Source organism: Quercus robur, chromosome 2 (assembly GCF_932294415.1).
Source record: "Quercus robur chromosome 2, dhQueRobu3.1, whole genome shotgun sequence".
In the NCBI taxonomy this organism is placed as follows: domain Eukaryota; kingdom Viridiplantae; phylum Streptophyta; class Magnoliopsida; order Fagales; family Fagaceae; genus Quercus; species Quercus robur.
In genome coordinates, this window is record NC_065535.1 from 15,715,438 (window position 1) to 15,732,261 (window position 16,824).

Consider the following 16,824-nt stretch of genomic DNA (forward strand, 5'->3'; position numbering starts at 1 on the left):
GGATTTCAGGTCAGACCCCGAAGGGATTTTGCAGGACAATCTGGACCCACGGCTCCTCAGGTGGTTAACACTGTGTTCCGAGAGCTAATGCATCAAATCTTGGAGAAAATCAAGAACGAGTCGTATTTCAAATGACCAAACAAAATGGGAGGAGACCCCTTGAGGCGCAACCAGAGCCTCCATTGCCAATATCACCAGGAGCGGGGGCATACCATCGAGGACTACAGAACTCTATGGAGTCATCTTGAGTAGCTAGTCAAGGAAGGGAGGTTGCAGCAGTTTCTATATCGACCTAACGGGTGGGTAGACCAATTGCGGTCAGGGGCTCAGGGGAACGTTTCTTCAAGGCCCCCTTTGGGCACTATTAACGTCATCTTTGCTGCTTTCAAGAGAACATGTTCGCAATCGTCCAAGGTGATGTCTGTGGCTCAGTCGCTAGCCGAGGACATTAACCCTGTGCCAAAGAGGGCTAGAGTGGAAGCTCGATTGGTGTTGAGTTTTACGGATGAGGATAAGGTGGGAACCATACAACCACATGATGATGCTTTAGTGGTCATGCTCAAGGTAAGAGGGTATGGCGTAAGGAGAGTGATGGTAGACCAAGGCAGTGGCGTAGAGGTTATGTATCCTGACCTCTACGAAGGACTGAACTTGAGACCAGAAGATTTGACAGCATACGATTCACCTTTGATTAGTTTTGATGGGAAAGTTGTCATCCCAAAGGGTCAGATTAGATTACCCATACAAGCAGGAACAGAGGTGGTCAAGGTGAACTTTATTTTGGTGGACGCCTATTCTCCTTACACTGCCATCGTGGGAAGACCTTGGCTTCATGCCCTGAGGGCTGTTTCCTTAACTCTGCACCTAAAAGTGAAATACCCAGTCGGGGACGGGATCGAAGAACTCATTGGGAGTCAATCTAGGAGTCAGTCTATGGCTAGGCAGTGCCTGGTGGTTGCCATTTTGCATCAACCTAGGGCTGGGCCCTCGGCCCCTGCCGAGATGGGCTCATAGCAATCAAAGACCCCGACATCACCTGCTAGTGGGCCAGCCGAGGAGGTAAAATGTGAGGATCTAGAGAAGATTATTATGGGAGATGATTTGGAGAAATTTTTCCAAGTCGAAACTCAGTTGCCTCCCCAGGAAAGAGAAGAGCTGATAGATTTTCTCAGGAGGAACATCGATGTGTTCGCATGGAGTGCTTACGAAGTTCAAGGGGTGGATCTGAGCTTCATCTGCCATTATTTGAATGTCAATCCATCTGTCACACCCAAAAAGCAACCTCTTTGGCACTCATCCGAGGATTATTCTGATGCTGTTAGAGACAAGGTAATGAAGCTCAAGCAAGCTGGGGCTTTTAAGGAGGTTTTTTACTCTGAGTGGTTGGCCAATACTGTAGTAGTGAAAAAGAATAGTGGGAAGTGGCAAGTGTGCGTAGACTTCACAGATCTGAACAAGGCTTGCTCGAAAGATCCTTTCCCCATGCCTCAAATAGACCAGCTAATGGATGCCACTGTAGGCCATCCTCGGATGAGTTTTTTTTATGCTTTTTAGGGCTACCACCAGATACCTTTGGCCTTGGATGATCAAGAAAAGACAACCTTTGTTACTCCTACTGGGAACTACCATTACAAGGTGATGCCCGTTGGGTTAAAGAACGCAGGGGTTACTTATTAGAGGATGATGACCAGGATGTTTGAGCCACTGTTAGGAAAAAAATATCGAGATTTTATATAGATGATATGGTAGTAAAGAGTAAGGCAGAATCTAAGCACGTTAATGAACTCGGGGATATCTTTGAGATATTAAGGAGACACAAGCTATGCCTTAACACCTCCAAATGCTTTTTTGGTGTGGGGTCAGGAAAGTTCTTGGGGTACATGGTTACACACTGTGGGATCGAAGTCAATTTTGACCAAATTAAGGTGATCAACGGTTTATAGCCACCTCAGAATCCCAAAGAGGTCCAGAAGCTGACAGGGATAATCGCTGTTCTGAACCAATTCATCTCTCAGTCAGCAGACAAGTGTAGACCTTTCTTCCAATTGTTGAACAAGTGGAAGAGATTTGAATGGACCGAGGAGTGTGCTCTAGCCTTCCAACAGTTGAAGAAGTACCTATCTCGTCCCTCCATCATGTCCAGGTTTGAGGTGGATGAAGTTTTATTTGCCTACATTGTAGTAGCCGTGCGGTAAGCTTAGTGCTAATACAGGTCGATTGTGGCGTGCAGAGGCCAGTTTATTATGTAAGCAAGTCGCTATATGAGGTCGAGGTCCATTACCTAACTTTGGAGAAAGCTATTTTGGCAATGGTGCATGGCATGCGTAAGTTCCCTCATTACCTCCAATCACACACGGTTGTTGTCCTCACCCAGCTCCCACTTAGATCTCTACTTCGGAGCGCTAATTACACTGGGAGAATTGCCAAATGGGGAACAATCCTGAAGGCCTTTGATATCAAGTACATGCCTTGCACCTCTGTAAAGGGTCAAGTCCTCACCGATCTGGTGGCCGAGTTTGCTGAAACTTCGTTAGAAGGGGAAAAGGGAAACCAGAACATGGATGAAACATTAGTTGGTGAGATCTCCTACCAAGAACCTTCATCTTGGAAGGTATATGTTAATGGTGCAGTGAACCACAGGGGATCTGGAGTGGGGCTAGTTTTGATATCCCCTGAGAGTATTACAATTGAGAAATCCTTGAGATTGGGCTTCTCCGCCACAAACAATGAGGCCGAGTATGAAGCTCTGTTAGCCGGAATAACTGTGGTTCAGAAAATGGGTGGAAAGGCTGTAGAAGTATTCTCGGATTCAAGATCGGTTGTGGGGCAAGTTCGAGGAGAGTTAGAGGCCAGAGATCTTAGAATGCAGGGGTACTTGAGCCAAGTTAGTCAAAATTCGAATCCTTTAACTTATCCCAAGAAGTAGGAATACACATTCCGACTCCTTTGTCACATTGGCAACGTCCTCAACGAAAAGCTTACCTTGGGTGATTCTTGTGGAAGACTTGCATAAGCCTACTGAAATAGGAAATAGTGTGGTTCACATTCATCAATTAGGGTAGGACCTAGCTGGATGGATTCCATAGTATTATTCCTTAAGGAGGAGGTCCTACCTGAGGATAAGTCCGAGGCTGAAAAGGTGTGGAGAAAAGCTCCTTGGTTTTGGTTGTTCAAGGACCAAAAGTTGTACAAGAGATCCTTTTCTGGCCCATACCTGTTATGCATACACCCTAAAGCAATTGAGTTACTCCTAGAAGAGTTACATGAAGGGATTTGTCGGAGCCACACGGGGGGCAGGTCTTTGTCTCACGGGGCCCTCACACAAGGCTATTGGTGGCCAAATATGCAGAGGGAAGCACAAACATATGTGAAGAAGTGTGACCAATGCCAAAGATTTATGCCAAACATTCATCAATCAGGAGAAGTCCTTAACCCACTGTCCAGCCCTTGGCCTTTTGCTCAATGGGGACTAGACTTCGTAGGTCCTTTCCCCAAAGCGGCAGGGAATAAAAGATATCTGTTGGTCGGCACGAACTACTTCACAAAGTGGGTTGAAACTGAACCTTTGGCAAATATCAAAGATGCGGATGCTAAGAAATTTATTTGGAAGAATATTGTCACTCGGTTTGGAATTCCTTATACACTCATCTTGGACAACAGATTGCAGTTTGATGGCAAGGCCTTCAGGAGGTATTACTGTTATCTGGGCATAACCAATAGATACTCCACCCCGGCGTATCCACAGGGGAACGGGCAAGCCGAAGCTGTCAACAAGGTCATAGTTAGCGGGCTAAAAAAAGAGGCTGGACGATGCAAAGGGAAGATGGGTGGAAGAGCTGCCACACGTCCTTTAGACATACTGAACTACGCCCCGTAGATCCACTGGGGAGACGCCTTTTTCAATGACTTATGGGGCCGAGGCCGTTATTCTCCTAGAAACTAGATTCCCCACACTGAGGACAAGTTCTTTCACTCCGAGCAGCAACGATGGGTTATTAGAGAAGAGCCTAGACTTAATTAAAGAGCGGAGAGAAAATGCCATGGTCCAATTGGCCTATTATCAACACATACTTAAGCAGGGATATGATGCTAACGTGAAGCTAAGGCCACTGGCACCTGGAGACTTGGTATTAATAAAGGTTCTGGGTACTGTAAAGAACCCAGCATGGGGGAAGTTAGGGCCTAACTGGGAAGGGCCATATCGCATCACCTCGGTGGCTGGAATAGATGCATACTATCTTGAAGACCTAGAAGAAAAGGCTGTACCATGCCCCTAGAATGTAAACAACCTGAAAAGATACTATTATTAATGAAAGTCTTCTTTGTCGCTTCTCCGTGTATTACATTATTTGTTGAGCTTCATATAACTATTTTCCTAAGTGTTAAATAGAACCTTAGCTATGTCTGGTTCCTCGGACCATCTGCTTTGGGTAAATTAATACTTAATGGTATTTTCCTACATGTTAAACAGAACCTTAGCTATGTCTGGTTCCTCGGACCATCTGCTTTGGGTAAATTAATATTTAATGGTATTTTCTTAAGTATCAAACAGAATCTTGGTCATGCCTGGATCCTCGGACCACATACTTTGGGTAAATTGATAACTTCCAATTTTCTTCCTAAATGTTAAATAGAACCTTAACTATGTCTAGTTCCTCGGACCATCTGCTTTGGGTAAATTAATACTTAATGGTATTCTCTTAAGTATCAAACAGAACCTTAGTCATGTCTGGATCCTCGGACCACATACCTTGGGTAAATTGATAACTTCCAATTTTCTTCCTAAGTGTTAAACATAACCTTAGCTATGTCTGGTTCCTTGGACCATCTGTTTTGGGTAAATTAATACTTAATGGTATTTTACTAAGTGTTAAACATAACCTTAGCTATGTCTGGTTCCTCGGACCATTTGCTTAGGTAAATTAATACTTAATGGTATTCTCCTAAGTATCAAACAGAATCTTGGTTATGCCTGGATCCTCAGACCACACACCTTGGGTAAATTGATAAGAATCAGATAGGGGCCCAAGAGCATCACTTAAAGCGTTTACAAGCCTACATGTAGTTGTTTAGAATTCGATTATCCCTCTGCTCCTATAAACTCACTAATAAGTTTAAACCTATTGGCGGGCTACGTTATTGTGTGTGTCCTTAAAGTTAAAGTTAAAATTATGCTTTGCCGAGATGGTGAGCTTGGTGGATTTTCTTTTGCTGTGTTGCCAACCATATGAGATGGGATGATTCCTCCGTTACTTAAGTAGATTAATGAAGAAGGCCTTTACCTCATTGTTACGTTTATTAAGTGTTAGGTAAGATAAAGCTCTATTAACATCAGATTGGGAATCATAGGAAGAAAGAAAATATACTTAATTTTCATTAAACAAAGCCTTAAAGCAAGGCAAATAGAGTACAAAATGAGCAACTTCCTCACAAACTTTGGGAATTAAAATAGAAGTTGCAAATATAAGAAGAAGAAGAAGAAGTAGATAACACAAAAAGAAGAACTACACTAAAGTATACTTCTTTTTTATTACAAGTTTTTCTTTTGGAGGGCCTCCAATGGGCTGAGTAGATGCAGCTTCCAAGACCTCAGGGCCCTTGCTTGAAGGATCAGGTTTAGCAGGCAGGGGTAGAGAAGTTAGGATAATCTCCATTGTTTTAGATGCTTCTTTTTCTACAGGAGGGTCCTGGGCAGTAGTTGGGGGCTTCATAGCACGGGGGGCGACCCCTTGATTGGCATTATTTTCTTTGTCGGTAGCCCCGGGGTGGTCGACCTCCTCAGAGAGGTTAGCAGAGGAGGTTGTAATGTCGATTATGTTGTCCTTGTTCACATTTACCACCTCGGGGTCGGCACCAACCCTCAAACCAGGGGGAACAGACTGCCGGATGGCAAGGGGGAAGTATACGTTCTCCGCCTTCCTAAGCGAGGATGAAGCCTCAACCCCAGCTTGATCGAGAGCTTCATACCACTTTTGGGAGCAATAGGTCCTACATACCCCCAGGACCTCGGCCCTGAAGGCTTCCTCGATTTCTGCCACTCCGGCATTATATCCATCTTGCTCGGCCTGATCCCGAGCCTTCTCTACCTGCTCCTTTGCCTTCTCAGCCTCCCCCAATTTCTTCTTAAGCACAGTGATTTGAGCTTTGGAGGCGGCCAGCTGATCCTTAACATTGCGAAGGAGCACCCTCTGGCTCTCAGCTTGCTTTTCAGCGTTATCAAGAGCTGCCGATGCACTTTTTCTTTCTCTCTCCTCTTCTAGCAACTTCTTCTTCAGCTCTTGATTGCTCTTCTTGGCCACATTGAAGGCCTCCACGACGGTATTACGCCTACCCTCCTCCTCCTTCATCTGCCGATGGCAATAATTGGTGATCTCCTCTGCGCGAAAAGAGGCTTAAACAGCCTACCAAAGAAAGAAAAGGGGTTTAGAAAAGGAATAAGGGAGAAAGAGAAGAAGAAGGGATCAAGTGGGAGACATACCATGACAAGATATCTCTTAAGGCTGAGGAAGACCTCATGTCTCCTCATTGACCGCAGCTCGGCCATGTCATTGGGGAGCAGCAGAGCCTGCTCCATAGCATCGGCTACGTAGCCGGCTATTCCTCCTTAGAAATCTCTGATGGAGGTAGTGGCTAACAGAGGCTCCCTATTCAACATTGGGGCAGGGAGCCAGGTTGGGGGCGTAGCCTGAGATTCACTCCTCTTTTTAGCCCCCTTTTGCCTTATCTTAACTTATTTGGCCGCTCTTTGGGCCTCATCCTCCTGAAAGGGATGGTCTTTTCTAGTCTCCATCACCTCCTTTCCTTTGAGCTCCCTCTTCCTCTTTAACCCAACAGGTTCAAGCTGGAGGGGCAAAGTAAGTGGGAGAACGAGGGGCTTAGTTTGTGCAGCCTTCCCCGGCGCATCCTTCCTCGGTTGGGACTCCAGCAAATCCTAGAGACTGGACCTCGGCTTGCGCTGGATCCCTATTTTGTCTATTAATGGACTGAAGGGAGGGCCGAGATCAAAGGTTGAAGTTTCTAGAGACCAAGCTTGGTTGAAGACTTCAAACTCGTCCTTGGAGTTAGGCACGTCAACTATTTCTTCCTCTTCAGTGCTGGCAAGACGGGAAGAGGTGGCTGCTTCGGTGGCTTGTGGTGGCGGCGAGACTATCTTTGGTATGCCCTCAGGTATGGGTTCAGTGGCAAGAGTGCCTTTGGGAATAGGGCCGAAGAGTAGAAAACCTGGGGTTGTTACGCTGATTTGTTGCAGCCAAGGATCTCTAGCCTTGATGACACACTTAGGTGCCAAAAAGCTTTTCGAGATCAGAATGTAGTCTGGAATCAGATAAGCTGCTCTAAGCTGGCCGTCTGTATGGACGAAGACCTCAGCCTTCAAGATCTTGTCCAAACTTGCTTAGTTTACAAGACTGAGGTTAGGCATAGTAGCGTGTGGTTCTGCAAAACCATCAACAAAAATAAAATCATTAGCAAGGTGTAAATTAAAGGTAGTTTTTGGGTAAACGAGGGCTAAGGAAAAAGAGAAGGGTATAACTTTGGAGTTGCGAATTTAGACCTAGAACCCCACCTGGTTGCCCCTCCCTCGTCGGACAAGGGAGGCCATCGTGCCACTTCCTTGATAGGATCAAAAAATCCTTTTTCAAGCCTTTGTTGGAGTCGGGAAGGCATTGGATGAACCTAACCTCAAGGTACCTAGATTTCAGGTAGTACCCTTGCCCAGTTAGGTGGTGGAGGTTGTAAATTCAATTTACATTGTGATGGGTAAGGCCTAAGCCCATCCTCTCATTTAGGGCGTCTACACAGCCCAAAATCCTAAACATGTTGGGGGCATACTAGGTGGGAGCTAACCTATGGGCTCTAAGATAATCCCTAGTGACCGTGCCCATTGGGATTCTCATCCCCCTTTCTATGAACGCGATCATAGGGATTACCAGTTCTCCCTCTTTCCTATCTTCAAACCACTGCCCTTCCTTACAGTACCTCATGCCTACTCTAGGAGGTATCCTATACTGAGCCCTAAAGTTCTCCATTCCCTCCTCGGACTCTACCAAACTCTTAAATCTACCCATTTTTGGAGGGGTGGGAAAAAACTAAGGAGACTGAGAAAAGGAAGTGGACACGAGGAGGAAGAAACGCAAAGAGAAGAATAGCGTATAGAAAAACAAAGAGTAAAAGTTCAAGAAGACTTACAGGAAGAATAAAGGTGTCCTCGAACGGGCCTTTGGTATTTGTAAGGGTTTAGGTGAGTTGGAAAGGTGTGCAGGTTCAAGGTATGTGCGTAGAACAGAATGAATACTAAAAGTGAGAGGAGAAGTTGATTTGAGAGGTATTTATATCAAGGAGGAAGCTAGAAGCGGGAAAATTCCCGCTTGGTACCCACTAAAAACATTAGCCGTCAGATTGGCATCACATCGTAGAACGTGAGGGACAGGAAGCTGCAAGAATTTATTGAAGGCGCATCTCGAATGCCAAAAGGCCAGGAGCGTGCCTTGGGTAGTTAAAAATGCATTTTCATTAGCAGAGGTGGGATGCAGAGAGCGCAGGGCAACTACAGTGACGTCGAAATCCTCCTTTCTTCCCGAGGAGCCAGAAAGAAGAATCTCGAGGGGCTATTGTAGGGGCATTGGGCCCCGGAACTCATTGTTTATATATGTATTAGGGCCTTAGGCCCAAGCCGAGGACCAAAGATCGCACGAGAAGGGGTAAACGCTATCAAGGGAACCCGTGTTAGTGGATAACGAGGTCAGTTTTGATCATAATGGTACAAGAGGGTGGGTTGAGGACAAACGTCACCTCGAATAAACAAAGCCGAGGTCCGAATAAGTGGTCTGCTGCCCAGAGGGATGTTCCAGGAAATTCTACGGGCACGGATAAGCATTGTCAAAACAAAGTACAGAGGGAAGTCCTAAAATATCTAAAAAGAAAGCTGCCACCACCGTATTTAAGGCTCTACAGCTAACTTTTTGGCTGCATTAATGTAGAGAAGACCCTTGAACAAGGCTATATTGGCTATCCCAACACACAAAGAAGCCTGAGGGGGTGTCCAATGGGACATGCACTCAAGAAGAGGCTTGGATGACTAACAAATGGAAGGCCAAAATCGTTTAAAGGGGACTATATAATAGGAGAAACCCACCATAGAGAAAGGGATCAGGAAAATCAGGAGAGAAACACTGTAGCAATCAAGAACCAAATCTGTAATCAAACCTATGTGAAAAATACATAAGAACTTATCTCCTCGGATTATGCCGAGGACGAATTTCTCTAGATATACTAATCTATCTTCCTATTCTTGTGATTCTATCTTATTGTCAAACTCATTTTAACCCAATTTTCCAACCCACTCTCTACAAATTCATTGTTTTAGGCTTTTTGGGCTTACGTCCATTCATCTTGGGCCGGGCTTCAAATCTGGTCCTTACATAAAATATAACTAAATTATTGAATAGTTAAACCATAGGAATAACTATTACATTATAATGTCTATTACAGTCTACCAAACATACTCTAACTCTCATTCATCCCTTATCAATATGGCTCGGGTAATTATGGTAAAAGTAAAACCATGCATGTACATATCACTTGATAGATCCACTAATCTTTAATGGAATCAAATGAGTTAAATTTTCAATTCAAAAGTGCAAGTATCAAATTGACACTATCAAACTATAAGGTTGATATTTGACATCATACAAAATAAATTGATTTTTTATTTCATATATTTACCCTAAAAATGTTACTCATTAGCCATTAGAGTTATTTTATGGTTGCAATAAAATGTCACAATATTTTTTATGATAGATTTTTTTGAGAAATTTTCAATCTATGGTGTCTGCTTCTGATGATAATTCTTTATTATCAGACTAAGACACCAATTAGTTTTTGATGTAGGCAAAAATTGAACCCATGGTGGGATGGATGTGTATTTTTTAACTAAGAGCAACCTGGGGGATTGAACCCCTGAGTAAGGGTTACTCCTCATAAGAAGCAACCAGTAGATTAAGGCAGAACAGGTGTGATCTATGCGGAAACTAAATTAATTTATTCTAAAACAAGTTTTCAAAAACACACGTGAAAGGATAACCTAACGTTAACAAGCCATCACTGTTGCTTCGATGAACCAAATCTCTAAACCTCCATAGCTTCAATCTATGGCGTCTGCTTCTGATGAAGACTCTTTATTATCAGATTAAGACACTAATTAGTTTTTGATGTAGGCGAAAATTGAACCCACGATGGGATGGATGTGTATTTTTTAACTAAGAGCAACCCGGGGGATTGAACCCCTAAGTAAGGGTTACTCCTCATAAGAAGCAACCGGTAGATTAAGGCAGAACAGGTGTGATCTATGTGGAAACTAAATTAATTTATTCTAAAACAAGTTTTCAAAAACACACGTGAAAGGATAACCTAACGTTAACAAGCCATCACTGTTGCTTTGATGAACCAAATCTCTGAACCTCCATACCTTCAATTTATGGCGTCCGCTTCTGATGAAGACTCGAAAATTGAACCTACGATGGGATGGATGTGTATTTTTTAACTAAGAGCAACCCTGGGGATTGAACCCCTAAGTAAGGGTTACTCTCCTCATAAGAAGCAACCGGTAGATTAAGGCAGAACAGGTGTGCTCTATGTGGAAACTAAATTAATTTGTTCTAAAACAAGTTTTCAAAAACACACGTGAAAGGATAACCTAACGTTAACAAGCCATCACTGTTGCTTCGATGAACCAAATCTCTAAACCTCCATAGCTTCGAGAACCCAGTAGAGTTACCCTTCTTGCAAAGCTCCGGCGAAGCCTTCAAGCTCGCCCGATTCCAACGCCGACGAAGAAGACCCATCTCGCTCTTCAACAAAAAACTTCCTCAACGGTGGTCGGAGACTCAACGAATCGACCTTTGACCTCAAATCTCCGTCGCAATCGCCTCCGAACGAACAAAAGATATCGGTTAAATATCGGACTTTTCATGGCGTTTCAATCCCGACGATTTATCGGGTTTCTCGAGCGCTTCAACAGAACCAGGTACCATTCCCTCTACCTCTCTTCACCTACTTCATTTTTTCCATTTCCATTTTCAACTCTAGATGACCAGCCATCACCGAATCACATCAAGAACGAAATAAATCCCAAGGAACGTTTCGTTCTTGACCAGCTCTCTGAGCTTTTACCAATCCCTCGTAACTCTTCAGCACCGAACCCATTTAGATATTCTGAAAATCCCACAAAACAAGTAGCTGAATTTAGAGCAGTCGATGGTTTTTTATTGCCCGAAGAGAAATTACGAGGGGTTTTCCTTCAGAAACTGAAGGGTAAAACTGCAATCGAGCAGGCTTTAACGAATGTTGGTATTGAATTGAGTCTTGACATTGTTGCTAGAGTAGTGAACACAGGGATTTTAGGTGGTGAAGCAATGGTTATGTTTTTCAATTGGGCGATTAAGAACCCGGCTATAACTAAGGACATTAATAGTTACCGTGTGATTATCAAAGCGTTAGGAAGAAGAAATTTTTTTAAGTTTGTGACGGAAATATTGCGTGACATGAGGATGGAAGGCGTGAGCCTTGATTTAGAGACTCTATCAATTGTATTGGACAGTTTTGTTAGAGCTCATAGAGTGTCGAAAGCAATACAAATGTTTGGAAATGTAGAAGAGTTTGGGTTGAAATGTAATACCGGGTGTTTGAATGTGCTCTTACAATGCATGTGTCATAGATCCCATGTCAGTGCTGCAAATTCGTTTTTGAATTCAGTTAAAGGGAAGATACCGTTTGATGTTATGACATATAATATTGTTATTGGTGGGTGGTCAAAATTGGGTAGAGTTAGTGAAGTTGAGAGTGTTTTGAAAGCAATGTTAGTGGATGGGTTTAGTCCTGATTGCTTGACTTTCAGTTACCTTATTGAGGGTTTAGGGAGGGCTGGTCGGATTGATGATGCAGTCGAGATTTTTGAGCACATGAAGGATAAAGGTTGTGTGCCAGATACTGGAACCTACAATGCAATGATATTTAACTCTATATCCGTTGGAGATTTTGAGGGGTGTATGAAGTATTATAAGAGTATGTTGAGTAATAACTCTGACCCGGATGTTATTACTTATACCAAATTAATTTCTGCCTTGCTTAAAGCCCGTAAAGTGGCTGATGCACTTGAGTTGTTTGATGAGATGTTGAGTCGTGGTCTTATTCCCTGCACTGGAACTGTAACCTCCTTCCTTGAACCCTTGTGTAGCTATGGTCCGCCCCATGCTGCCATGATGATTTACAAAAAAGCAAGAAAAGTTGGATGTAGAATATCGTTGAGTGCTTATAAGCTATTGCTTATGCGGCTTTCTAGGTTTGGTAAATGCGGAATGTTGTTAAACATGTGGGATGAGATGCAAGAATGCGGTTATTCTTCAGATATGGAAGTTTATGAGCATGTCATCAACGGACTTTGCAACATAGGGCAGCTGGAAAATGCAGTACTTGTTATGGAAGAGTCTTTGCGGAAGGGTTTTTGCCCTAGCAGGCTTATATATAGCAAACTAAATAACAAATTATTGGCTTTGAATAAAGTAGAAAGGGCTTACAAGCTATATTTGAAGATCAAAGATGCTCGTCGTGATGAAAATGCTAGGAGATATTGGCGTGCTAATGGGTGGCACTTCTGAAGTGGCAAGCTTATCAGCAGCAACTGCAGTTTTTTCATCCTTGCTTTGCAATTCCTGCAGCAAGTTTCAAACTTGCTTGCAGTATGAAATGATTCTTCTTGTAAGTTCTTTTAATTGTCTACAGTAGCACCTGGTGCATAATTTAAACAAATCTTTCATGCAATCACTCTAGGTATTTTGAGAAAATGTTTTCTGGTATAGTATCATTCTTTTTTTTGTTTGTTCATTTATATTTGTGTTGCTACAATAGCTGTTGTAGTGTTATGTTTATTTTCATCATATGAGGTTGGCTTATACTGTTTTTTTATGTGCAGGTGCTTCCTTTGGTTGGACCATATGAGCATATGCAGATCATCTTAATAAGTTGTCAGCTTGAAGCTCAAAATGACTAAAATCCAACTTGCTAATTCGCAATATTTGTATAAGCATGTTGACTGGGAAGGGCCTCATCCACTGGGCTCTCACCATATTGTCATCCAACGGAATTCTGCACGGATTTTCCTTGTCCGCCTCTTTGCTCTTTTGCTGTTCATAAATGCCATCTATCTCTGCTTATTAAATGTAATATCTTTTACTTTGTTTCATTTTAATTCTTTAGCATTCTACGCTTTTCCCTTGGTTTTGCTGCTTGGCTAGAACTAGGAAAAATTGCAGCTTACTTTAGATTTCAGAATATCAGTTGTTCATCATATGGTATATTAGTAACTATTAACTGCCAATGAGTTATTGGCATTATGATTTATCAGGTTAATGTAAACAGTAGCAGTAGATCTTCCAAGTGGTTGGTATGTAAATTGTTGACAGGTGGGCTTTGAATGATCTACCTTCAGCTACCTGTGTTAGAAAGGATCTAATCAAATTTGTATCTCATGTATTTGATGTGTATGTGTGTGTGATACTTTCAAATTTCAACCTTCTGTTATCCCAGGTCTGCATGTTTGATTTGTGTTGTACTTTTTAATATCTAGGAATTTCTCAAAGAATATAATTTTTTTTTTTTTTGATAAGTAATAAGATATATTGAAAAAAAGAAACACCCAAGTGCACCGGAAGTGAACAAGGGATAGGAAATCAAATACAAAAATTACAAGAGTCTAGGAAAACAATAAAAGAAGGGAAAGATTTATTTTGCAAAGCAAACAACCAATCCCTTAAAGTTCTAAAAAAGAGAAGCTTGAGGTCCGGAATAGATCTCTCAGAATCTTCAAAACATCTACTATTCCTCTCCCTCCAAAGGCACCACAATAAGCAATGAGGAATGATAGACCAAATAAAACCATTTCGATGACGACCAAAGCTGCCTTGCCAACAACGCAGTAGCCCCAAAACAGAGTGTGGCATAACCCAAGAAACTCCAAAAAGACCCAAAACCATAGACCATAGATCCGAAGCAAAAGGACAATGAAGGAATAGATGGTCAATCGATTCACCATTTCTCTTACACATGTAGCACCAATCCAAAATCCATACCTTCCTTTTACGTAAATTATCAATCGTCAAGCATTTCCCTAAGGCAGCAGTCCAAACAAAGAAAGCAACTCTAGAGGGAATCTTCTGCCTCAAAGAATATAATACACACGCATATACATTTTAATAACACCTATACTTAATCGTGAATTTTTTTTTTTTTTTTTTGTGTGTTTGATGTTGGGGGGATCAGTTACAATTTAATGCTTTCATAACAAACACAATTTGTTGTAACAGTTTAGATAGATAAATACGAATTTAACTTGATGGCATATCTGGTGACAGGGAACATTAGGTACCATTTTCCTTCTGAGCATGCTTTCCAGTGCTTGCCTTGTCAAATCATATTATGGGACACTTATTGAGAAAGGTGAAAAGCTAAAGACTGCTCTTTATATATACTTAGTTCTTATTTTTAGGACTATAATATAAAGAGAGGAGTAGAACCTCAAGTTTTAGAATAACAATTACTGCATTGCTGCCTGCTTTGAATAAATTATTTTAGAGAATATTAACTTATATCTCTGATTGATTTCTTGAACTTGTTTAAGTTTTCTATGGTGACATATGACCATTTGAAATTAATGTAAGGAGGACGGGGAGACAGTGAATCACTTGCTTATGCATTGTCTTGTAGCTAGAGATTTATGGGATATGGTTTTTGCTCTCTTTGGAGTACAATGACCATTTGAAATCAATGCATGGAGGACGGGGAGACAGTGAATCACTTGCTTATGCATTGTCTTGTAGCTAGAGATATATGGGATATGGTTTTTGCTCTCTTTGAAGTACAATGGGTGATGCCTAAAGGGTTTAGAATTGCTAGCTTCTTGGCAGGGATGATTTGGCCCATTTGGGAGACATAGAAACATTTCAATATGGAAGGCTGTTCCACATTGTTTGATGTGGTGTCTTTGGCGAGAAAGAAATGCTAGAACTTTTGAGGGGTGTGAACTTTTGAGGGGTGTTTTTGATTTGAAGATGCAATTTTTCAAAATGTTGTTTGGGTAGATGCTAGCTTCAGGGACGTATCCTTTCTCTAAATTCTTAGGAGTCAAGAATCATTGTACTTGATGCATTATTTTTGTTGATCAATAAAACTAATTATATATATTTATATATATATATATATATATATTTTTTTTTTCCCCATGTACTCATTGCTTATTTTTTGTTCAAATGCAGAGTCTGTTGTAATTATACCTTCACTCAGAGTGCAACTTGAAGCTCACTATTGGAGGTAATTCTTTCATCTCACATGATTACAATTGGCATTATAACAATAATCCATTGATGTTATCAATGCATGATTTCCATTACATCATCAAAGAAACATAAATAGATAGTGGCATAGCTCATTCCTTCTTAATTGATAAATTTTCATTCTGCATTTTTATACAGTGGGAGAGTTGTTCGTAGCTTTATTCCTATTGACAAAATACTGAAGCCAGTCCTGAATGAGAATGTGACTCCATTTACTTGTTACTGGAGCTTGGTTTTGCTCGTCCGTGGCCAAAAAGAACTAATTTTGGCATTCAAGGTAAGACATGTTGGTGCATGTCCATTATATGTTGCCACTGGATATAATTATCGTTGAACTTAACTAAAATGAGCGCAAGATATCTCATGTTAAGAAATTGAAGAACTTGTGATGCCACTCTGGCAGCTGAATCAACAAGGAGCCAGTTGCGATGAGAAATTTGGGTAGAATTGTGAAGGAGAAATACATAATGGGTAAAAGTAGTAGGGTGTTTGGTTGTTGGTCTTGAATTTGTTGGGCACTAATGTTTTGTTAAATATTTGGCTTACATGCCCATCCAAAAGATCACATAGAATAATTAGGATTAAAAGTCTTACATATTCTTCATTTGTTTTTGTTTTAATTTGGTAAATTTTGTCACAATATTACCTTACTGGATCTTGAAAAGTTGTTCTGCAGGTAGTAAAACCGCCAGTGAAACTGTTGGTTCCCATCTGGAAGGCTTTGTGTGCTGCTACTTATAGTGGAGAAACCACAGATTCTCCTGCAGAAGATACATAACATACCTGTTTTTGGCTTTCTGATCTGTACCTCACTGTAAATGGAAGCTGTTCACTGCTGTTTTAATTTCAAGGTCATGATGGCAAAGCTCATAATTAGTCAGACAATGTGAATCGAGTACTGAGGGTTTCCTAGTGGCAAAATTTGTCAAATGTGAATCATCTGCAAATCATTGTAGCTTAGTGGGAGTAAATAGGTTTACAATAGGTGCTTATCTATGTCTATAGAGATTCCTTCTTGGTCTGTATAATTTGCCCCTGATGTCTTATCTATGGTTTTTCTATTTAATCTTAATCAACCTGTAATGTCATGAATCTCACGCTGTTATCTTTGCCACAAATTTCTTTGCATTACTTTTTTCCTTTTTGATGGAACAGCCGAGTGTATGTTAAGGCTTCATGACATGATGATTATTATAGTGTACTTATGTTTCACCAACAACAAGCCTTGGACCTTGAAGAGTTTATTAATTTGATTTGTGACCCAAAAAGGTCTTTTTCCTGTCGGTGTTGTACATCTTTGAATTCACCGAATCCACCTCCTAAAAAAAAAAAAAAAAAATCAAAATCTACACCAATTAACATTTTTTTTTTAAAAAAGTAAAAAAATTATTTGACTCAAATAATAAACTCATAGCATAGAATAGAAGTACTTAGGAAACTC

At 41.4% G+C, this 16,824-nt stretch overlaps 2 protein-coding genes across 3 annotated transcripts; both read left to right on the top strand.

Moving 5' to 3' along the window:
• Nucleotides 1–417: 417 nt before the first annotated feature.
• LOC126695439 (uncharacterized) lies at nucleotides 418–1,014 on the top strand. Its single transcript, XM_050392200.1, has one exon. The coding sequence runs from the start codon at nucleotides 418–420 to the stop codon at nucleotides 1,012–1,014; it is 597 nt and encodes a 198-aa protein (XP_050248157.1).
• Nucleotides 1,015–10,619: 9,605 nt separating this feature from the next.
• LOC126712594 (putative pentatricopeptide repeat-containing protein At5g43820) lies at nucleotides 10,620–16,480 on the top strand. 2 transcript variants are annotated; one of them, XM_050411977.1, is made up of 6 exons: nucleotides 10,620–12,753; nucleotides 12,968–13,214; nucleotides 14,406–14,490; nucleotides 15,306–15,360; nucleotides 15,522–15,660; nucleotides 16,060–16,480. In XM_050411977.1, the coding sequence occupies exon 1, from the start codon at nucleotides 10,968–10,970 to the stop codon at nucleotides 12,651–12,653; it is 1,686 nt and encodes a 561-aa protein (XP_050267934.1). In that variant the 5' UTR covers nucleotides 10,620–10,967; the 3' UTR covers nucleotides 12,654–12,753; nucleotides 12,968–13,214; nucleotides 14,406–14,490; nucleotides 15,306–15,360; nucleotides 15,522–15,660; nucleotides 16,060–16,480. The 2 variants fall into 2 exon arrangements, with proteins under 2 accessions (XP_050267934.1, XP_050267935.1); XM_050411978.1 differs by having other exon boundaries at nucleotides 10,642–11,023.
• The last annotated feature ends 344 nt before the right edge of the window (nucleotides 16,481–16,824 follow it).